General features: G+C 46.2%; 1 protein-coding gene across 1 annotated transcript; it reads left to right on the forward strand.

The window, feature by feature from the left end:
- The first annotated feature begins 128 nt into the window (after nucleotides 1–128).
- GID4 (GID complex subunit 4 homolog) lies at nucleotides 129–22,190 on the forward strand. The gene is made up of 6 exons (XM_055306528.1): nucleotides 129–547; nucleotides 5,874–5,933; nucleotides 11,578–11,685; nucleotides 16,214–16,315; nucleotides 17,948–18,078; nucleotides 20,912–22,190. The coding sequence occupies exons 1-6, from the start codon at nucleotides 359–361 to the stop codon at nucleotides 20,973–20,975; spliced, it is 654 nt and encodes a 217-aa protein (XP_055162503.1). The 5' UTR covers nucleotides 129–358; the 3' UTR covers nucleotides 20,976–22,190.
- Nucleotides 22,191–24,254: the final 2,064 nt, after the last annotated feature.

Consider the following 24,254-nt stretch of genomic DNA (forward strand, 5'->3'; position numbering starts at 1 on the left):
GGCGCCTCGCGCGCCCCGCCACGTGTTTTCCCCGCCCGCCAATGGGTGGAAGCGCCGCGTGAGCCTGTTCCCGCCCCCCCGGCGCGCCTGAGCCAATCCAAAGGGTGGTGTGTGTGCGAGGGCAAGTGGGGAGGGGGACTCAGCTCAGGACAGGGAGGCCCTGCTCGCAGGTCCCGGGGTCCCGGTGGCAGCCGGAGCGCTTGGTCCGCAGGCAGCGGGCGGGTGGTCCCCCCTCCGCCCCCACCCCGCGCGTGCGCGCCCCGGCCCCTCCCTCCCTGCCACCCCCCTCGGCTCCCGCGCGGCGGCGGCGGCGGTTCCTCTCCCCCTCCCCCCAGCCCTGGCTCCGGGGGACCCCGCGATGCCGGTCCGCACCGAGTGTCCCCCGCCGGCCGGTGCCTCGGCCGCCTCCGCGGCCTCGCTCATCCCGCCGCCGCCCATCAACACCCAGCAGCCCGGCGTGGCCACCAGCCTGCTCTACAGCGGCTCCAAGTTCCGCGGCCACCAGAAGAGCAAGGGGAACTCGTACGACGTAGAGGTGGTGCTGCAGGTGAGCGCCGGGCCGGGCCGGGCCGGGGCCCGAGGGCCTCCTCGCGGCGCTCACGGGCCGTGCCCGCCCCCGGCTCCTCGAGCCCGCAGCCGCGGACCAGGCCCTCGCCGCCGGGCCTCCGGCACCAGGCGCTTCACCCCCCGGGACCTGCCCAGCTGGTGTCTCACACTCTCCAAGCCCAACCCTGACCTGCCCCTCACACCGGAGCCTGTCGTGAGCAGCTCCTGGCAGACCCTGAACACTCTCCCAGACTCGAAGCCCGTGACCGGCCTGCCTGGGATCCGGAAGCCCCCACCCCACCCCACCCCCGTCACTGGCCACCCTCAGACCTCAGTCCTTCTTCCCCAGGACCTGTCTGTCTCCCGGAGAGCAGCCCTCCCTCCAGTCCCTCCCAGACCCTGAAGAACTCTCCATTGGTCTTTCCTGACTCGGGACCTTACCCTTGGCTGGGCCCACGTCAAATTATCCCAGACCTGAGACAATCCTCCCCTCCCCTTTGCTCAGTCTCAGGGATCCTCAAACCTTGGGGCCCTCCTCCCAGGATTTATTCCTTGGGAGAGTCTAGGCAGTTCCCTCGGACCTGGGAGCACACCTCCTCCGTCAGCCCCTGAGCTTGAGAGCCCCCAACCCACAACTGATTCCTAGCCTTTGGTACTCCCTTAAAACCAGGCACTCACATTCTGGGTGCTGCTGGGTGGAGTTCCTCCTAGTTTGTTGGGATCTTGCCTCCTGCCCCCGCCCCCACTACCCCAGTCTCTTCCTGGCCCAGGCGCCCGCAGCCCCAAGTCCTGCTCTAGGCTTCTCATGGTCCTTACCTCCATTCTCTGGCCACCTCCAGGTCCCAGTTTCCCTGGCCTGTCTACCCATACCTCCCCAACCTATACCTTCATCTTCCTCCCTGGCTCCAGAGGACTCTCTTTCTGCATTCTTAACTTTTATCTACACAGCCAGGGCTTCCTCCTGGTCTCTGATACCCATGTCCTGGGAAATGGAACTCACCCAGTATTTTCTCTCACAGGGTATTTCCTTGCTGCCTGTATACCTCCCCCCTCACCTCTCCTCCCCCCCAGTTTGACCTGGATTTCTAAGTACCTGCTGCTAGCCCCTGATAGCTTTGGAGTTACAGCTTTCCCTACTCTGGCCATTTTCTGCACCTCACCCCTCTCGGGCAAATAGTAACACACTTGACATTTTTTCCTAGCCAGAGATCAACAGTAGTTGATAATCCTTTTTCTCTCCTTTCCCCACAAAACCATTCCTGTGTAGCTACCCCTGCCTGCCCCAGGACCGACCCATTTTTCTCCTCCCTTTGCCTTTTTATCCCTTAGCCTGATGCCCCACCTTCTAGGTTCTTCCCCAAAGCCTTTCCCCATCTGCCTCCTTGAAAGGCTTTACAGAAGCTCTGAAGACCAGTGTGCCACCTTACCGCTCCCATGTGTGAGGATAGGAACGCGAGATATGTCTTTGCCTTATGTGCCTGCGGCTCTTTAAAACTGTTAAATCTTGAACAGCCTCTCTTCTGAGCAAGTAGATCTACCCAAAAGACGATGGGGATTCATTTTCTTTTCTGCTAACAGCAGAGCATCATTAGCCTCTTTTTTTCTTACTGTTTTGCCGGAATCAATAGTTTGATCTTTTTTCGGTTGGGAAAAACTGCATCTTTGTGTTAATTGTATCTTTGGCCTATAAACCTCACTTTCTCTCATGAGCCACGGTATTTATTAAAAGTGGAAAACTATTGTGACTGATTCATTTGGCTCATAATTATATGCATAATGTGGTGATACCTCTTCTCTTACTTAAAATGTGAGAATTTAGTGTGAAGGAAACCCCCCCCTTTTTTGGCAACAAATCATTAAATTCTGGAGGTGAGATCCTTGGTGGGGGTCATGTTTGGAATGATCTTGAATTTGTGCCCATTGTGTAATTTGATGGTTTCTGATGTGGTAGGGGATTCCTGCCAGGGTCACTAAGTGTCAAAGGGAAGTCATCTTTGGTTTCATCAGCACCCCCCCACACCCCGTGTTTTGTCATTGGTGTGTTGTTTCTGAAGTCTTGTCAGCTGGCCATTTCCTTGTGAACCAATAGAAGTGGTGATTGAGCTGGTGCATGATTGATCTCAGGGTAGCCCAGAGCAGAAACCTGGCTGATGGCTTGAAGCCACTTCAGGAGGATGTCTGATGGTGGGAGGTGGGAGCCACGGTCATGCCCAGGAATGCTGCCCTACATCTGGATTGGTGAGCTGTTTGTCCATCATTGAGACAGTGGCATGTAAATTGCCCCATTGTTGCCCTGGTTTTTCAGCCAGGACTAGTTTCTTGGATTCATCCTTCTTAGAATACTTATGCCTTTTATACCTCAGCCTCTTTCCTGCTTCTTTTTTTCTTTCTTTTTTTATAACAGCTGTATTGAGATATAATTCATGTACCATACAATTCACCCATCTAAGGTGTTTTTAATGTATTTACAGAGTTCAGTAGCATAACTGCAATCTAATTTTAGCACACTTTCATCACCCCAAAGAGGAGACCTACCCCTTAGCTATCACCCTCTCAACTCTAGGCAACTACTAAATTTATTTTCCTTAAGATTGGCTTATTCTGGCCACTTCATATAAAGGGAATAATACAATATGTGACCTTTTGTGTCTAGCTTCTGTCACTGAGCATCATGTTTCCAAGGTTTGCCATGACACATGCCATAGCATGTATCAGTGCTTCGATATTTTTTGTTGTTGCATAATAATCCATTGTATGGATATACAGCATTTTATTTATTTGATGCATTTATTTGAGCATTTGATGAATATTTGGGTGGTTTCCACTTTTTGGCTATCGCGAGTAACAAAGCCGTGAACATTCCTGTATGAGCTTTTATGTGGACACGTCTTCATTTCTCTTGGGTACATACCTAGGAGTGGAATGCTGGGTCTCATGGCAACTCTATGTTTACCATTTTGAGGAACTGCCAGACCAGTTTCCAAAGTGCCTACCCCATTTTTCACTCCCACCAGCAGTATATGAGGGTTCCAGTTTCTCCACAGCTTTGTTGACAATTGAACATTATCATCCATCACTTTGATTGTAGTCATGCTAGTGGGTGTGAAGCAGTTTCTCATTGTGGTTTTGATTGGAATCTCCTTAATGACTAATGACGTTGCACATCTTTTTGTGGGCTTTTTGGAGCACTTTCTTTTTTTGAAATTCCAGCTTAGAGTTCCCCAAACCTTTGTGAGATTCCGGCTGGGCTTCCCTTGTTACTCTTGTTACTGTAACTACTCTGTTTCTCCTCTGCCATCCATGGAGCCAAGACTAGAGTGAAGGCCAGGGTCACTGTGAAGGGGTACTAGAAAGAGCAGCTGTTGGACACAGCTGTGCTGTGAGACTTCCTTGCTCAACATTTGCCTTGTTTTCTTTCTCATCGAGATGCTGGCCTGGCTTTCAGTTAAAGTTCTCTGCATTGTAGTCTATTGAGTTTACAGACCGTCATCAAGAGCAGTTTGGGCAGAATGAGAGACACACATGGTTGAATGGAGGCCAAATTGAAATCCTGATTCTTGAGCATGTGATAATCTATACAAAATGTTCGCCAACTTCCAGTTTAGTTTTTAATCTTATTAGCAGGTATCCTGGCCACCTGATACCTTTTCCAGCAGCTGTGAAACCCCAAACTATATTGAATTCAGTGAGAATTGCATACCTGGAATTTAAGGCCTCAGGTTAGAGCTGTGTGTCTTTTAATAAAAGTTCTTTGCTGAACCATGTTAGTGCAGATTAGCCACTCTAGATAACATCCAATGTCAAGGCCAGCAGATGAGGATATTTGAAATGCTTTGGCGGTTTTTACATGGAGTACCTTTGTCACCAGCACCAAACTGTAGGAGCATTTCAGCTTCACTGAAGCCCATTTGCCTTGGTGCTGACCTCATCTGGCTGACTGTGTTCATTACAGTTTTTAAGGATTGCCATAGCATTTGATTGATGATGTAAATGAAAGTAGTTAAGCCCCCAAATCTGATTAATACCACAAAACTTTCCTAGCTGCTTAAAATGAGATCTCACTTAACATTAAAATCTCAATGTACCACGGTACCATTGTACTTTGGTTTGCTCTCATTCCAGGGGTTTGCTTTGTAAGTGAGCTCAATTACTATGAAATCTGAAAATCTATGCAGGATCCATCTGTATAGATTTGGGTGAAATGTAGTAGTTCGGGTGCACTCAGCTGCAAGTAACTATACCACTTCAAAATAGTTTAAAGAATGAGTGAACCCAGCATCTCAGATTACAAGAAACTTGGAGGTGGCTTGGTTCCAGATTGGCTCATTCATGGGCCCATTTCCTTCCATGTTTCTCTGCTGCCATCCTTGGCATTTCCTGACCTGTTTATCCTCATGGTCTCTAGATGGCTGCCATGGGACTGGGCACTGTGTGCAGATACTGCCACCGCCAGGGAAAGAAAGAGAGCCTCATCGAAAGTCAGCATCTTTCCCAGAAACACCCAGGAGACTTACACACATATCTGATTGGTCAGAACTGTGTCACTCACCCCTAAACCAATAACTCACAAGGGGAAAGGGCACATGTTTGCCTTAGACTCATCAGGGCTGACCAGGTCTAGTGAGGGCAGAGTGGGTACCAGAACAGGATCTGGGCCCTAGCAGCATGGAAAAGTAGGAAATTGGTTGCTGGGTAGGTACTCAGCAGTGTCTCAGCAATCCATAATTGGTGGATACAAAGCCTCAGAATCTCCCATGCCTGTTACCCCTGCTTATTTTAGCCTTCTAATTCTTACATCAAGAAATAGAAGCATTGGTATGTAAAATGGGAAGAGGGGGCATTTATGATGTGTTCTGATCTGGGGTCAGCATTTTTGTTCATAACTGAAATCTTTGCCAGAGCAGTCTTCATAAGATGCCTTTCCTGAATATGCTGCCCAATTCATAAAGAAATAATGCAGGATTGTGCCTAGTGTAAATGTTGGGGAAAAGTATACTTCTTGGACCAGTGGGAGACCTGTATTGAGTGGGCTCGCTGTTCCAGAAAGGCACTTTGGTCTCAAGATACTCAGCTGAAGGAGGTTGAGAGGGTCCTGAGATCAGATTGCTTCATCTGAACAGGCCCGTGGGGAGGGAGGACTCACGGAGATCTCAAAGCCGGTGAGCCCTGGCTGTGCTCAGCGGGCACCAACCTCCTGGCCTCCCTTACCCCACCTGGCCTCAAAGTAGTGCCTCTGACCGCCAGATGCATAGATTTCCACAGCACCCCCAGCTTGTCGCCCAGTGGTTCCTCTGTTTGTAATAAGACTGTGTGTCCTTTCTTTCCAGCATGTGGACACGGGGAACTCTTACCTTTGTGGGTACCTGAAGATAAAAGGTCTTACTGAGGTAAGCACTCCTTCCCATGAACTAGAACCAGACAGTGGGCTGCACGCGGGGCATTCTCAGGGTGTAAAGGGCCAGCCTTGTTGACCCTGAGGCCCAATTAAAGCGCCCTGTGAAATGTTGTTATTGTACCACACACACGAAGCATGCAGTTTTGATGTGTCCTGTTGGAAAGTATACAGATGCACAAATCTTTAAAGTTTATAAATAAGTCACAGTGTTCCCAACACTATTGATTTTACTTTTAATCCTCGGTGGAAAAGAAAAATAGAGTAGGAATATGGCTACCCGTTGTCATAAGTTTAATGGTTTCTGAGATAAGCATTAAACCTTCCAGACCCAAGGTCTTTGGCATTCCTTATACCCCTGAGCTCACTGGAACAATGAAAAGTGATCATCCAGTTTCTAACAGACATAGCTGCTATGGAAATGTAGAGTGTTTTCCTTTCTTTGAACCAACTTTTTAAATCGCAGAACTCCTGGGAATATGGAAAGCAAGAGCGAGCATCCTTTCTTTCCTTGCTAGTGAGTAAACAGGAAGAGGAAGGATGGGACTGAGCTGGCCGCCTAACTCCACCGTGAGAGCCTGGGCTTGACCTAGCTGCAGTGCCCTGTTGGCCTGATCAGCCTTCACTGTCTCGATGGCCCAGTTCCATGGAGCCATGGAAAGGGCTAGAGTGACATCCTTGATCTGCCCCTTATTGGTGCTTTCATTTCTCTTTCCTCATCTGTAAATGAGAATGAAAAATACCTGATACATGTAGTGAGCACAGCACAACACATAGCGTTGCCGAATCACTATGTTGTACACCTGAAACTCATGTAATGGTGTGTGGGTCAGCTCTACTTGGATAATAATTAAAGTAAAATAAACCTGTGCTGTCTACTCCAGGCACCTGTCCTAGACAGGGAGGAAACAATGTAAGAGCAAGAGGCAGACTCTAATATGATACAAATCAAGGCATCCTAAGGCATTTATCATCCTCCGTCTTGAAACAATTGTTTCCCTCTCTTTGATTCCCTCTGGTTCTCCCACTTCTCTATATTAGAAGCTTGAGAGTTTCCTAGTTTGTTGAGATGAAAAGGCAACCTGTTCCTCACCTCTAGAAACTTAGCCCATCGAGTTAGGGGAAGAAAATGTAAGCAAAATGAAGGATTCCAGCCTTTGAATTTGCGGTAGTAGAAAATAAACAGAATATACTCAACTCATAGGCAGCCAGATGCATTTACTGAGTGCAGAACATAAACATTTAGCTTCATAAGGAAACTAACAAATTCTGTCCTGTGGAATGCTACCACTGACTCTAAAACTAGCCACTCTGGCAATAGGAAGCTGCATGAAAATGGTAAGTAGCATTAAGAATCCCCAAATGACGTCCAGCATCCAGAACTTCTGCAAAGTTTCATCAGGAGCAAGTAATCCTACCAGGCAGAAGCTCCTCTGAGTCACAAGCTGCCAGGCTCCCTGAGGAAGGGTGGGGGGCTCTTAGGTTCATGACTAGAATGAGGAGACCACCCTCCTGGCCAGTCGTTCCTGTCTGCGCATGGCTGCCCCAGACTGGTCTGCTCCGCGATGAGCAGCAGGCTCAGGTATGGTGTTTTTGTTTTGTTTTGTTTTGTTTTGTTTTTAAGATTTTATTTATTTATTCATGAGAGAGAGAGGCAGAGACACAGGCAGAGGGAGAAGCAGGCTCCCTGCAGGGAACCTGATGTGGAGCTTGATCCCAGGACCCTGGGATCACGACCTGAGCCAAAGGCAGACGCTCAACCACTGAGCCACCTAGGTGCCCCTAGCAATGGTACATTTAATCTAAAGGAGGCTGTGTTTCTGAGCTTCCTAGGGCCTGCTCACTCCTCAAGATTCTTTGAATTTTATCTTTTTTAGCCACCTTTTTTAGTAGCTGTCCTGAGATAGTTGACATACTATACAATCCACCCATTTAATATGTACAATTCGTTGGCTTTTAGTGCAGTCATGGCACTGAACAACTGTCTTAAACACTTTTTAAATTCTAAATCCGACATGTGGGCACTGTACAGTCACTAAAATGCCAAAAAGAGTGATGATTCTCTGAATGACCTTGTTATCTATGTTATAAAATACAGCTGTTCGGGATCCCTGGGTGGCTCAAGGTGTGATCCCGGAGTCGCAGGATCGAGTCCCACATCGGGCTTCCTGCGTGGAGCCTGCTTCTCCCTCTGCTTATGTCTCTACCTCTGTCTGTGTGTGTGTGTGTGTGTGTGTGTGTGACTCATGAATCAATAAATGGAATTTTAAAAAAATAAAAAATAAAATACAGCTATTTGTGCTTATTTGCTTTTCCGTGTTTAGTTGTGAAAACATCACATGTGATTTATTTTAATAAAACCATTTAAATGGTTGGGTTTTAGCCCTAGTCTCCCTCGTGCAGACAGTATAGAAAATGAACTATTAAATTGGAGGTCATTTGTCTCTTGGCTACCTCACATTCACAAATGAGCACAGTTTTTAGAGTTTATTTGCCTTATGGAAATGAAATCTCAAAAGAGTTGTGAAGAATGGGTGTCAGGTAACATTTCCTTTGCAGTTCTGAGGCAGCCACCGATGGAGAGAAGGGTCATTTCTAGGGAGGCCCTGCAGCTGGCAGAGGGCCTAGGAGCCCAGCCTTTAGGGAGTCATGGCCAGACTCCACTCACTCACTAGATTGATTTGGAAGCTTCTGCCAAGCTTCTGGGGGACCTGTCTGAATCAAGGAGATAGGTCACACTAACCAAACTCACCGAGACTGATGTATACACAGGAGGGCTCGTTTGCTCGTTTCTAAACTGAGGCACATGCATGTTCCAGAAGTTCCCTCTGACTCAGTAGCCAATTGGTGTTAATCCCTCATGAGGTGGGTCTACCTGGAAAACCAGACCCATCAAGCCAGCGAGCTTTGGTGGGCCTAGAATCCTTGTGAGGAGTGGTTTGACCACCTAAATGCCTGCTAGTATAGGTAGACCTGCCTGTAGGAAGCCCTTGCCTGCTTTCGAGATGGAGGGTTGCTGCTCCATCTCTTCCTATCTGATTCGTATTTTTGATGTTCCTCCCACAGACAGAATTTTCCCTTTGGCTCTAAAAATTACTGCCAGTTTGCCTGTAGCCAAGTGCTTGAATTTCCTCGTCCTGCCCTGAGAGATATTTCATCTTTGGTAACTACTGTACCTAATTGATGCTCATTCATCAGGCAATATTTATTTTATTTTAAATCTCAGAGTTTGGGGGTACTCTGCAGTCACCTTGATATGTTGCCTGAAACATTTTCAACGCAGAAACAATTTATTAGGAAAATTGCAATTTGAACCATAAGTATTTTCTTTGTATCATAATCACTTTATCATTTTCTTCCTTTATCTCTTTATTGTGGAAGTTTTAAAAATATATTAAAGCTCAAACTTCAGAAAAATCAATATGTACAGCTTTCCATTTAAAATCTCAAGCCAGGGGATCCCTGGGTGGCACAGCGGTTTGGAGCCTGCCTTTGGCCCAGGGCGTGATCCTGGAGACCCAGGATTGAATCCCACGTCGGGCTCCCAGTGCATGGAGCCTGCTTCTCCCTTTGCCTGTGTCTCTGCCCCTCTCTCTCTCTCTCTCTCTCTCTGTGTGTGTGTGACTATCATAAATAAATAAAAATTAAAAAAAGAAATAAAATCTCAAGCCAGGAGCCGCCTGGGTGGCTCAGTCGGTTAATCATGTGCCCTTGGCTCAGGTCATTATCTCTGTTGGGGTCCTGGGATCAAGCCCAGAGTGGAGATCCCTGCGCAGAGAGTTGGCTCCTTTCTTTCCCTGTGTGTGCATATGCACTCACTCTCTCTCTCTCTCTTAAATAAATGAATAAAATCTTTTAAAGATAAATAAAATCTCAAGTTGATGCTAATATAGAACTTTCTCCATTAGTAATTCTTCCTAAAACAGATGAGTATAATTTAGTTTATACCTTTATTTTATTTTATTTTATTTTATTTTTTAAAGATTTTATATGAGAAGGAGGGAGAGAGAGAGAGAAAGAGCACAAGCGAGCATATGAATGGGGGGAGGGACAGAGGGAGAAGCAGACTCCAAGCTGAGCAGGGAGCCCTATGCGGGACCGGATCACAAGACTGCGTGATCATGATCTGAGCCAAAAGCACACACTTAACCGATTGAGCCACCCAGACACCCCTATTTTATTTTATTTTATTTTATTTAGATTTTATTTTTAAGTAATCTCTACACCCCAACATGGGGCTTGGACTCATGAGTCATGTTCTACGGACTGAGCCAGCCGGATGCCCCTAGTTTATAGCTTTAAAATCAAGTCTCCATTTAGGAAATCTCCCCCCTTTAATTTCTTCACTCTGTATACATAAATATCTGTACAAGGAACCCAGGCCCCTTGTTGGGGAAGGGGTTGTGGTTTGGTGGGAAGGGTGCTGTGTATTTTAGAGTTCACTGTCAAGACAACAGACAGCCTTAGTGGTGTGTAGTGAAGCAGGCTCCTTCAGTCCACTATGGTGCCAGTAACTGTGCTGTTTCCCGGGAGCTGCTGAATCAGTGCGGTGGTGTCTCTTAGGGACATCCCCAGCTACGTGGCAGGTCAAGCTGAGAGAAGTAGCAAAGCCATCAGAGCAGATTTATTTTAAACACGGGTAGGTGTTTGATGCAGAATAAGAGGGGCTTATGTAGTACCTGAAGAAGAAAGTGTGACCTCTGTGGTCCCAGGGACATTAGCACTGTAATTTATGGTTTGCCAGGCCTGTGACCATCATTACCATGCTTCCAGGCAATACCAGGGGCTGGAAGGCTGGACTGAGGGTTTGTTTGATTGGTTGGTCAGTTAGTTGGTTTTTTACAAATGCAAAAAAAATGGAGACCTCTTACAATGTTAACTTTTTCTTCCATTAGTTCCCGTCCCCCCCCCCCCAGAAATCTTGGGTGCCTCCTTATCAGTAGATGAACAAGTAGCAAATAAAATTGACAAGTGTTTTAAGCACCCAATTAGGATGACAGCTTATTTTTCCCCCTATAGCATTTGGTTCTGCTGTTGTGATTTTCCATCACAGACATGATTCACATATATTTTCCATAGTATAGATAGTATAGATTGCCTTAGTTCATATGGTTAAATTAAAGGTACCTAATATATCAAGGTATTCTGCAAAAAAAACAAAAACAACCCACCCCTGGAAACGTGAAAAATGGGCACAAAAGGGACAAATGACTGAACTGGTTTGAGAACCACGGGCCAGATCATGGCATGAGGGAGACTTGGCTGTGAATGTTGTGATTTTGTAGCCTCTTTGAGTGTTTTCCTTAGAAAGTAACATCTACTTAGTTACTACCTGCTTTGTATCCTAGAATACTCAGAATTTACTTGTCCAATTTCTTTCTTGAGTAATCAGTACATAGCAAGTGAAGTCATAGAAGGGTTTTGACAAAGTCCAAGAGACTCTCTGGGCACCTCCAATTCAGGTCAAATCCGCAGCCATTGGCAGATCACTGGACCTAACTCCATTTGGGTCATTGCTTAGCAGTGTGATCATTTTTTCAAAGTCCTGGGAAAAAGTTAAAGCAAGGTTGATTTTTCCTTTAAGAAAGGTCAAAACTCCTATTTAACATCTTATTTTGATATCTGGGTTTTTACCATAGGAGTATCCAACCCTTACAACCTTCTTTGAAGGAGAAATAATCAGCAAAAAACACCCTTTCTTAACACGGAAGTGGGATGCAGATGAAGACGTTGATCGGAAACACTGGGTGAGTAGATATTTGGTCTGCTCCAGGCTACCCAGGTGTTGCTGAGGAGCCAAGGAACTTAGCTCTTGGGGTCTCCTTACTGTCCTGAGCTTTAGGGGTCTCCTCACTGTCCCCCTGTCCTGTCCACTGTTCTTTTCTCATCTCCTCTATATGGGGGAACCCTGTGAAACATACAGCTATGGCCTCTGTCTTTAGGGTTGCCATGAGGTAGAGATGCAGTTTCTGGAAAGCTGCTTCTCCTGCCAGCATCTCTGTGTTGGGAGAGCCAGGGGGGCTGCCCACTCAACTCCTGACCGACAAACACAGTCTCAACTTAAGCATCATCAGGATGCCACTGAGAACTCCAGTCCTCCCACTTTTACCTATGAAGTGTGGACTGTATTCTCACTCACCAGTAGTGAACACTTTGAGACAACTTAGAGATGCTATCCTCAAGTCATTTCATTGGCTTTCACACGAGTTTATGTTTTCAAAAATCCATTTCTCAAGCTGCCATAATAGTTTTCTGGTGTAGTTGGCCATGGCAATGATGAATTTTGGCTTTATTTTATTTTTTTAGTTGCTTTTTAAAAAGATTTATTTGAAAGAGAAAGAGAGAGAAAGTGAACACACAGAGGGAGAGGGAGAATCAGACTCCCCACTGTAGAGAGCCCAATGCAGGGGCTCAATCCCAGGACCCGAGATCATGACCTGAGCCAAAGGCAGACGCTTGACCAACTGAGACACCCAGGTGCCCCAGTTCTTTAGTTTTTTTGAGATTTTGTTTTTAAATAATCTCTGCCCCCAATATGGGGCTCAAACCTACAGCACTGAGATCAAGAGTTGCCTGCTCCACTGACTGAGACTGCCAGGCACCCCAATGAATTTTGGTGTAACACCGAGGAAGTCCAATGTGCTAACCCTCTAAACCCACCTAGACTCTAGAACTCCTCATGCTTCCCCCTGCCACTCTCACCTGGCTGTTCAAGCTCTCTCCTGATTCTGGTAGTAGTCCTTGGAGAGAACTCCCTACCACAGACCCTCGTCTTACTTAACTTCACTGAAGATTAGCCACTTTGCTTCTTCATATTTTCTACTTGAGATAGGGAAGGAACATCTTTCAAATGCTAAGTTTCAATTAAATTTAAACTTGAGTTTTTAAAACCATTTTTTGAAAGCTACGTGTTTTGCCAATTGTATCAAATGGACACTGAAAGGAAGTCATTTGTGCGTGTATAATATGAGGGAATGAACAAGGTCTGAATCTCTTAGGATACTCAGTTGGGAAACCTGAGGGGAGCCTGAGCGGTGTATAGTGGTGCTGGTATCAGAAAGCAGAGTTGGGAGGCACCTGGGTGGCTCTGCCAGTTATGTGTCTACCTTTGGCTCAGGTCATGATCCAGGGGTTGGGATCAGGGAGCCTGTTTCTGCCTGTCCCCCTGCTTGTGCTCTCTTACCCTCTCTCACTTATGTTCTTTCTCAAATAAAATCTTTAAAAATTGAAAAAAAAATTTTTTTTTTAAAAGGAAAGCAAGCAGAGTTGAAGGGCTCCCAGCTGCCATCTGGTCCATCCTGCCCAATGTTGGCTCTTCCCGCACAGCTCGGTTCTGCAAAAAAAAAGCAGGGTCTTTGAGACTCAATGAAAAGTCAATTCTAAGCTAGATTTGCTGCAAATTAAATACCTGGAAACCAACTGTTCGTTTTCCATACTTCCCTAAGAACACTGGGAAATAGCTGGATCTCCTCTGTTAGGCTGAACTGAAATATTTTGAGTGACAGCAGGACAAGGAAGGCCACCCTTGATGTGGTAGGATGAAGAGCTGGGCTTCTGGGCCCTTCCTCACCTAGCAATCCAGTCACCTTCGCAGAACTCAGCTTCTCATAACTTTCCCAGCCCACTCCAGAGCCCCAGAATCCCATGTGGGGCTCCTGGAGCTCTATATTACAGGAAACATCTCTACAGGAGCTCATGGGTGACCAGGTGCATTGTTAATGAGTAATAATATTTGAAAAGAATCTTTTATTCTGAGAAGTAGGTCTCAATGTTGGGCTTGAAGTATTCAGTCAACCATGTTATAAACAGATATGCTGTCATCCAGGCATTTATAGAGAAAGGGCAGAGTAAATTTAGCGTAATTCTTATGGGTCCTAAGATTTTCAGAATAATAAATGAGCATTGGCTTCAACTTCAAGTCACCAGCTGCATGAGCCTCAGCAGGAGAGTCAGCCTGACCTTTGAAGCTTTGAAGCCGGGCATTGACTTCTCCTCTCCAGCTATGGAAGTTCTAGATGGCATTTTCTTCCAAAAGAAGGCTGTTTCATCTATATTGAAAATCTGTTGTTGAGTGCAGCCACCTTCATTCGTTATCTGAGCTCCATCTTCTGGAGAACTTGCTGCAGCTTCTGCATCAGCACTTGCTGCTTGGCTTTTCACTTTGATGGTATGGAGACGGCTTCTTTCCTTCAACCTCTGGAACCAACCTCTGCTAGCTTCAGACTTTTCTCCTGCAGCTTCCTCACCTCCCAGCCTTCACAGAAGGGAAGGGAGTCAGGGCCTGGCTCTGGGTTAGGCTTTGGCTTCAGGGAGTGTTGGGGTTGGTTTGGCCTTCTCTCCAGAACACTAAACCTTTCTCCACATCCAAGACTGCTTTGTTCTCATCTGTGTGCTCCCTGGAGTGGCACTTACCCTTTCCTTCAAGAACTTCTCCTCTGCCTTCCCAGCTTGGCTGTTTGGTGCGAGAGGCCTCGCTTTCAGCCTGTCTCAGCTTCTGAGATGCCTACCTCACTAAGCTCAATCATCTCTAGCTTTTGGTTTCAGGGGTGAGAGACATGTGACTCCTCCTTTCACTTCAACCTGTCGAAGCCATGGTAGGGATATTAATTGGCCTCATTTCAATATTGTGTCCCAGCGACTAGAAAGGCCCAAAAGAGAAGGTGAGAGGTGGGGGATGGCCAGTCAGTGGAACAGTCAGAATACATACAATATTTAGCAATGAACTTTGCTGTCTTATATGGGTGCAGTCTGTGGCATCCCAAAACAATTATGTTAGTAACATCAAGGATCACTGATCACAGATCACCATAACATATATAATTATAATGGAAGAGTTTGAAATGTTGTAAGGATTACCAAAATGGGACACAGAGACACGAGGTGAGCCGATGCTGTTGGAAAAATGGTGCCAATCGACTTAACTTGACACAGGGTTGCCCCGAACCTTCAGTTTATAAAAAAAATTCAATATCTGGAGGTACCTGGGTTGGTTAAGCATCCAACTCTTGGTTTTTGCTCAGGTTGTGATCTCAGGGTCCTGAGCTCCAGCCTCATTGGGCTTCATGCTCAGCGTGGAGTCTGTTCTCTCCCTCTCCCCCCGCCTTCCCCCAAATAAATAAATAAATCTTTTTAAAAACTGCAATATCTGCAAAGAGCAATAAAGTGACACACAATAAGACCAGGACTGCCTATAATTTAGAATCAGGGACATTGTTTTTCACTCTCAAGTTTTCCTGAGTGATATTTAAAGTTGGTATCACGGTGGTACCCTAAGTCAAGATTCCATATACTTAATCCATTTAGAATAGAAATATGTGTGACAAATTCTATGAGTTAATACCTCTGCACCTTAAATTTTATTTAAGATACTTTTTAATAAAATTAATATACTTTTTAAATATTTGAGTAAACAGAAGAGCAAAAGGAAAAAATTATATATAATAACAATACCCAAAGTTAAAACAGGTATTAACCTTTTTTTTTTTTTTCCATTTTCAAAAATAGGATCATGAGGCACAGTTTTATAACCTATTTCTGGTCTCCTTTTTAAAAAGAAATTAATAGGGCAGCCCGGTGGCTCAGCGGTTTAGCGCCGCCTTCAGCCCAGGGCCTGATCCTGGGGTCCCGGGATCGAGCCCCACGTTGGGCTCCCTGCATGGAGCTTGCTTCTACCTCTACCTCTGCCTGTGTCTCTGCCTCTCTCTCTCTCTCTCTCTCTCTCTCTCTCTCTCTCTCTTCTCATGAATAAATAAAATATTTTTAAAAAAGAAAAGAAATTAATTATATATTACCCACTTCCTGTTTCTACTGACTGGCCCTAAGCCACAATACTATGTAAGGGCCACTGACTGGCCCTAAGCCAGTACATATACTATGTAAGAGGACCCAGCTTTAGTAAAGCCCTCTCATCCTTTTGTGTTGATTCACATATAAATATCTCACTGATCATTCCTGGCTTTGCTTGTGGTCAGGTGTCCTGAGACAAGGCCCCCGGAATAGCATCCATTCCCAACCTGGGGCCTTTCTCCAGACCACATTGACTTGGTAGGTATAGCCCTGTGGTGCCTCATTTGGAGTCCAGGTCTGATTTCACAGCCCAGTGGAAACCTCAAGCTCCCTTCCTCCAATGCTCAGCCTTTACTGCTCCTGTGGGCCGCATCCAGCAGCTGTCACCTCTTTGCGAAGGTGGTTGCTGCTGGGCACAGAAGAAGGGCAGCTCTGATACCAACCTTTCCCTCCCTTGATCAGTTCTCATGCTTTATTTTTTGCTTTCAGGGCAAGTTTCTGGCTTTTTATCAGTATGCAAAATCATTTAATTCAGATGACTTTGATTATGAAGAGCTGAAGAATGGGGATTATGTCTTCATGAGGTGGAAGGTAAGGTCCCGGCCCAGGTGGTCTTCTGGCTACGCCAGTGCCTGCCTTATATCCCTGCCCCACCTGCTTTCCGTGCCCAGTGCTCATTACAGCTTGTCTCCATGTAGCGCCTTCACACACTTGTAAAAAGCCGGCACAGCTCCAGGCCACAGTGGCAAATTGCTGCCATGCCATACGGTTTCTGTTTGGAGAAACTGGTGGATAGCAGAGGAATTGGTGGCTGAGGGCGGGTGGTCACTGTCGGCACCTCTGACTCTCCATGTTGAGTCATCTCCAGTGTTCTGTGGACTCAGAAGAGAACCAGAGTCAGTCACTGTCATTTCCTACTCTCAGCCACGGGCTGAGGCCCCATGTGAGTGACTGTTCGTGCAGCATGTCTTAGCCAAGGCTCCCTGCTTGTCTGGTTCCCTCCAGCAGGAAATGAGGGACCAGGAATGGAATTTGCGTTTTCCACTCACCAGCCCTCAAAGAGCTCCATCTGGCTGGACTCGCTAGAGTGGCTTTGGGCTGACAAGTCTTTTGTGTTTCCCTATTTTGATAGCCTGGTATTTGCTGTGTTGCAGCCGCAGGCTAGCAAAATCGTGAAGCAGGTTTGTGAAATCATTTTGTGAATGGACACCCACTTCCAAGCCCTGGTTCCCTAGTTGGCAGGAAAAAGCTGTTTTATCTTGAAATCTTGCCAGCTTTCATACAGACGAATCATTTAGAGTAGTTATTCCTAGTCTTTTGTTTGTATGGCTAATAACTTGGGGAGGAGTGTGGGGGTCATCACTTATTTGCTGAGACATTGGCCAGGTACAGGAAGTAAGAGCTGAGTCCCGCCCTTGAGAGCTTGCCATCTACTGGGAAATGTGCCAGCTAATAAAGCCCTAAAGGAAGTATTCTCGCAAGCTTCTAACTTTAAAATTAGTTTTAAAAACTACAATTTCAAAGGTTGAGGAAAGGGACAGAGTGTTTAAAAAAAAAAAAAAAAAAACCAGTGGAGTTGTTTGGCCTCCAAAGACCTTCTCAAGGTGACTCACTGTGGGCTTGCAGTAGACCTCTCGGGGCCCTGGGGCCACTGACCTCATCTCGCTGGGAGAGTAGGTGCCCGGATGTGGCCTTTCAGCTTGGCCACAGCCAGAGATATAACAAGCTCACCTCTTCCCAAGGTGCCTGAGCAAGAATAGTACCAATCTGATGGCAGATGATGAGGTATCTAGCTCTTTGAGGGGGTGTTACAAGGGCAAGTGGTGATTGACCTGCCCTCAGCATGCAGCGGCCTGCTGTTCTTGAGGTGATCAGGAACGTAGCACCAGTTCCTGGAGCGGAGCAGAAACTTCCTCTTCCTGTGTTGTTCTGTCTGTGGGCTCTGAAAGGTAGGTAGGTAGGTATCGATTCACTTAAGAGATGTGTGGACCATAGGACTTTCTCTTCATTGCTGATCTTGGTGAGCTCAAGACATCTAAAATTCTCTAGCAGCACATGAATGCTATTGACAGATGAGGTTGAAATGCAGATGTGCACCATCATCCCGCAAGTCTGGGTAAAGCCATGTGACAGTGAAACCTCAGAACCAGCTGAAGGCTAAGGGGAGCCCCAGAAGTGGCTGGAGCACACTGTCTGTCACTGACCTCTCCCATCTGTGTGCAGGAACAGTTCCTGGTCCCAGACCACACGATCAAAGACATCAGTGGTGCTTCCTTTGCTGGGTTCTATTACATCTGCTTCCAGAAGTCGGCAGCCTCCATAGAGGGCTACTATTACCATAGGAGTTCAGAATGGTAAGACACCCCAGAGGCAAAGGAGATGGCTTGCTGCTGTGCCACCCACCCCCCGCCCAGGCTCTCCCTTCACTTGCCAAATCTAAAAGAAAACCTCTCCACCTGTCTGCATAGTTTTTATGCTCTATCTACATGTGGAGGGCCTGTTTGATCTCAGTTGCTCAAGGAGGGGCTCCTATCCCTAACCACAGATCAGAGTAAATCAGATGAAAACAAAGTGCTCGATAAAGGAACTCACTGCTAAAAAGCTTTCAGGAGGTTCTGTATCATCAGCAGTGTCTCTACCCAACCTTGGCTGCTCTTGTATTTCCTCCCAAATTTAATCAGTAACTACAACGTGAGATCCAACCATGGACACAGGGCGAGTTTTGCTGTTAGCAGCCTTTCCAATTTTGTGGTCACATTCCTTAGATGCCAGCCCCACACGCATTCAGTCTCAGTCTGGTGACCAAGGGGCCCCTGTGGAGCTGGCGGTCCTGCCCTGTGTTCCGTTTGAGGTGAAGGACCGAGTGCCATCCCCTAAGTGCTAGCTTCTGTCACCTTTTTTGGGGACTCTGCTGCCACAGCACTGCTTCTCAAAATAACTTGCTATACCTGAAGAAGGAGCCATATTACCAAATACTTGATTTCCTTTCCAAATGTGGAAACACCGTATTCCCTTCCACATTTTCCACACTTTGGTGATTTGTGAGTGATGCTACCCTGGGTTGACTCCAGTTCCTTGTTCAGTGGCAGCAAAATGCTATCTGCAAACAAATGCCCTTGGGCTCAGCACAGTCTCCACTCCTCTGAGAGCCACAATTATAGGGTTTTCATAATTGCTCTGTTTTCAAATGAGTTTTGAAAACCTGTTCTATCCTCTTTTTAAATAACAGCTTTATCGAGAGAATTCACATACCATATGATCCATTCATGTAAAGCATACAGTTTGGTCGCCTTGAATATTCACAGTTCTGCGACCATCACTGCAATCATTTTTAAAATGCCCCCACCACCACGAGGAGAAACCCTGTGCCTTCCACCCCAACTCCCCATCCCCTCCTAGCCCCAGGCAGCCACTAACTGATGTTCTGTGCAGACATGTTTATTCTGGATATTTTATATAAAGGGAACCACACACTACTAAGCGGCCCTGCGTCTGGCTTCTTGCACTCTGTGTTGCTCTGAGGGTTTAACCATGTTGCAGGATGGATCAGCACTTTGTTTTTATTGCTAAATAAGTTTCTGTGGTATGGATATACACTAGCCCCTCCCTATCCATGGTTTTGCTTTCCGCAGTTTCGGTTATCTGCAGTCAGCCATAGCCCAGAAGCAGATGATCCCTCCTGACAGTGTCAGGAGGTTAGTGGTAGCCTAACACTCGGTCACACACCTACGTCAGTCACCTCACTCCACGTCACGCAGCCAGGTTCCCATCTCACACCCTACAGTGCAGGAAGGTATTTTGAGAGAGAGAGAGAGTGACCACATTCACAGAACGGTTATTATGGCATATTATTATAATTGTTTTATTTTATCATTAATTATTATTAATCTCTTACTGTGCCTTACTTCTAAATTGTACTATTTCATAGGTTTATGTACAGGAAAAAACATACCATATCTAGGGCTCAGTACTATCCACAGTTTTTGGCATTCACTGTGGGTACTTAGATGTATCCCCCATAGATGGGGGGACCACGGTGCCACATTTTATTTATCCCTTTACCAATTGATGGATATAATGTTCTCCCCTTCTGCCTTTTATGACTAATGCTGCTGTGAACATGAGTGTTAGGTGTTTGAGTTTCTGCTTCCACTTCCTCTGGGCCTCTACTCAGGAGTGGAATTGCAGGGTCATATGGTAATTCTGTAACATTTTAAGGACCTACCCAACCGTGTTCCACATTCCTATGAGTGATGCACAAGGGTTCCAGTTTCTCCACATCCTCTCCAAAGCTCGTTATGATGTCTTAATTATAGCTACTTTGGTGGGTATGACGTGGGGGTCTAGTGGCTTTGATTTACGTATTCAGTTGGCTAACACATGATCTTGATTTTTTTTTTTTTTTTTTGTGGTGAAAAAGAAGCTGCTTTTCCCCCTGCTCCTCCTCACTCCCATGTGAAATGAGTAAGGGGAAAGCTAACATTTACCCTGTGAACACTGATTGTCCCTGGAGGTTATCATCCCCGTGTGTGGATTGTCCTGGCCTCTGTTTCTCCTTCATCTGCTTAACTACTCAGAGCACTTATTATAGGGGCAAAAACAAACACCTCAGAACTCTGAAGTTCTGAGTTTAGTGTCATGTCTAGGGAGGTGAGAAGATGATGATGAAGGGAACATAAACTCCGGGGTTAGGTAGGGAGTTATCTTTTCCATGGTGTTTTTTTATTCCATGAGAAGTGGGGTGTGTCTGTGTTACCCATGAAGTCCCTGAGGACATTCCAGCCTGAGGGTCCCTGTCCCGGAGAAGCTGAGGTGCTAGACATTGGAGAGAGGTGGAGGGGGAGGAGGAGGCTTGGGGCTTCGGTCTGCATCTTCTCCCAGAGCTTTCTCGGCCTCTCCTTTCACGGGACGTACCATGCTTACTTCATGGTCAGAACATGAAGCCTGAAAGCTTCATGAAAGCTGCCTGAAAGCAGCTCCTCTTATGCATAGTTCCAGAGGATTAACCAAAGAAATAGAAATAAAACCAGATTTGGTTCAGCCCAAGAGGTCTGCGATGCAGCTGTGTTCCAGTTGAAGCATGTGGCTTACCAGGTGCTCCAGTGACAGGGAGGGCTTTTTAGAACCTCTGTTTGGTTTTCAGGATGCTCAGACTGTCTCCTGTTTCTCTCTCTTCCCGCATTACAGGTATCAGTCACTCAATCTAACTCACGTTCCTGAACACAGCGCACCCATCTATGAATTCCGGTGACAGCGGTTCAGAGCAGGAACCAAATAAAACTGAACTTGGCAAAAAAGAACTTTGCCGAGAAAATTGTGTACCTGCCAGAACCAGGAGAACATGTGTTCCTGTGTCTTCACGAGCAGACTCACATCAGAAAGCATGAATGTTAACCCACAGAATCCAAGGAGCATGGCCAACCAGCAGGGCAGGTGGAGGGAGTGTTCTCTGTTCTTCCTTCCTCTCTGCAGCAGTTTGGTCTTAATCTGTTTTTAAGCTACCTTAAATGCACTTTTCCTTCCTGCACAGCTAACTTCTGTATCACCGAAAGGCCCATTCCTTTCTCCATCCCCACCTCCAACTGAGTAGGTCAGCCCTCCGAGTCACCCTCAGCCTTGGTGCTCAGTGGTCTCTACCCAGGCCCCGGCCCTCTGCACCGCCCTCCCCCACCAAACCCCCACTTGCTTAGTCTGGTAGGTCAAGAAAAAGCAGAGCCCCAGCACATGTGTGCCCCCGCACCGAGCTCTGTGCAGGGAATCCAGGAGCTGCAGCAGCATCCGCCAATGAAATGGGAGGCAGAGGCTGCTTAACGGGGTCACCTGGCGCTGCCCAGCCCTGCAGTGTTCATGTCAAGCTAGTCAGTGGCTGGCAGGTTCCATGGGCCTGCCATCATTGGGGATCACTAAATTTAAGGCTTCCAGATCCCTGGCAGGAACAGGTTCCAATCCTGCTTTACTCAGCACGTTTGCTCCAAACTTTTGAACTTGAGGGCAATACTAAACTTAAAAAAAAAAAAAAAAAAAAAAGAGTTTTTTTATTACAAAATTATTTTTATGGTCCCTTTAACAAGGACCCTATGGCAAATGCACAATTATTCAGAATTACATTTTATCGTTTTCACATTGAAAACAGCAAATGTTGACTTAGTAATTTTTATACCTATATCTATATGTAAATGTATATTTAATCAACCAGCAGTTTAAAACTAGTCATCCTGGTACAAAAGTTTTGCAGCATTGCATAAATTCTAGTGCTAAACTTGAGAGCTGTTTTTGGGGCCAGTTTAGCATTTGTACCTCCTCCTTTTGCTACTCAAAACAGCAGTGCTTCAAGGCGACCTTTTCCATCAAGCAGAAGGGGCCGTCATTCTCCTGAAACAGCAACTCTGAAATGTTGGGGTGGGGGAGGGGTGGGAACACGAACACGCTCGAATAACTCAAGGCGCACGTGCCAAAGTGTGTGTGTGGATGTGTGTGTGGGGGAGTGTGGCTTTTTTTGGGGGGGGAGGTGTTGGGTTTTTTTTTTTTTTTAATGTTTTAAAAAGCTTACTAGATTGGCATCAGTTGTAGTCCACAGATACAGGCAGGGCTTTGGGGTTGGGGGGAGCTCATCGCATTTGCTGGTGGTTTACAAGACTTGCTCAGAATACAGGAGGGAGAGCTATAATGCACAGGAGCAAAACAGGCTGAAAGCTGCATATCCATGTGTGGTCTCAGAAAACATATGGCCCTTTGGTCTAGAAGAGCAGTAGGGAGATGCTGTATTCTTAAAAATTGACTTTCCTTTTGACAACATACGTACTTTACGTTACTGAGACTGAATGTCAGGGAAAGGTTAAAGGAGAAATACTTGGGAACCTAGTCAGTGGGCTCTGGGACACCAAGGAATTGGTGTCCTAAGGCTTTGTACAGAGGTAATACCGACCCATCTAGTGAGGCCGGGCTCTCAGAGCCCCCAAAACATTGTCCTAGTGACAGCAGTGGAAACTTGATTCACATCCATTTGCAGAGATGAGTCAAATGTTTTCTCAATTCTGAAACTCAAGGCATTGGGATGGCTGGCTCTGGTCATGCAAGCCAATGGCACAGTACTGAGGAGACCACACTGGCACAGCCTCTAGTGTAGCTGGCAGACATCATGTGAGTAGAGGAGACAGTGGCTTTCCCGGGCCATCTGACCCATCCATCCATCCCATCCCCCCGCTCCCCCTGCGTCCCCCCAGGTTCCCTTCTCACAGCATGCTCCTACACCTCTGCATTTTGCAAGCTCCTTGAAGGATATAGGCCCCACTGGGAACCTGAGGGGTGAGCTCAGCCCCTGGAGCTCATCAGGGCTCCGTCTGTGTGGCTCTGGAGGTCAGTCGAGAGGGCAGGAAAGGAAATCTGCAAACACTGCTGCTGTTCAGGTAGCCAGAAGGGCCAGGTTCTATCAGAATTTCTTCCTTCTGTTTTTAGCGAGGTAATGAAGTGTACCAGTTGCATTGGGGAAAATAAGTGATATCTTTGCTAGATCTTTTGGGCACCTCCGTGATAAAGATTTGTTTGTATAAAAATCTGCCTGGTTGAAGATAGGAACTTGAAGATAGGGACAGGATTACTTGTCCACCTCCCCTTAGTGATTCCCAAACAGGTAACATCAATCCTTTTCTTTCTCCAAGTCCCCAGAGGAACTTTGGGGATCGTCCCCATCTGGGGGATCTTCTTTCCTGAACCTTCTCAGTGGTTTACACGCCTCTGGCACTATGTGCAATAGTTTGGTGGATGCTTGTATTCATCATTAAGAAATCAGTGCAGGTTGTAGATTTTCTACCGTCTTCCTCCACCCCAAACAAACCGGCCATGAGGTAGGATCCTAGGGATTCGGCTGTGCTTTCCACTGCTCAAAAAGCTTCCATCCTGTGCTCCCAGCCTTGTCCCTCTTCTGTGCTGGAATCCTCCCTTCCCACCTGCCCATCCTTAGCAGTCCACAAGTAAGCAATGCCTAATACAAAGTAGAAAGTCCATCTGTGTGCTGGTTCTGTTGGTAACGTGGAAATCACAAACTCCAGGGGAGCAAAGGGGCTTTTCAATGTCTTTTGCTTTCAGAAACAGGGAATTTATATTCTAAGGCCTTGAATTGATTTTTTTTCCTCATAAAATAGTCTGATAAGCTAATTTTTAAAAAGAAATGCCATTAAGTATGTTGCATTGTGGTTTAAAATTACTAACAAGTTCTGGGAAAGAAAACTTTGATTTTGAATCTTACGTGTTTTTAAAAATTAGGTTTGAATGGGCACAAAGTATGAATATTTTGTTTCTTTAGGGAGGACATGTGGAAAGGGTTTGAGGGTTTGGGATGGGAGAAGTATTTTGCAGAGCTATCAATGTCCAAATAATTTTTAAAAAATAATAAAGGTATTTAAGCAGTGACTTTGTCCTATTTCTAAATGAAAACCATTCTGTGAGAAGAGAGCATGGTGTCAGCCACTCAGCACTGACGTCTGAGCTCCATTTTGCTAATTTCTACATTTCTTTAAAAATGTGGAAGGTT

This window comes from Nyctereutes procyonoides, unplaced genomic scaffold, assembly GCF_905146905.1.
Source record: "Nyctereutes procyonoides isolate TBG_1078 unplaced genomic scaffold, NYPRO_anot_genome, whole genome shotgun sequence".
Classification (NCBI taxonomy): Eukaryota; Metazoa; Chordata; class Mammalia; order Carnivora; family Canidae; genus Nyctereutes; species Nyctereutes procyonoides.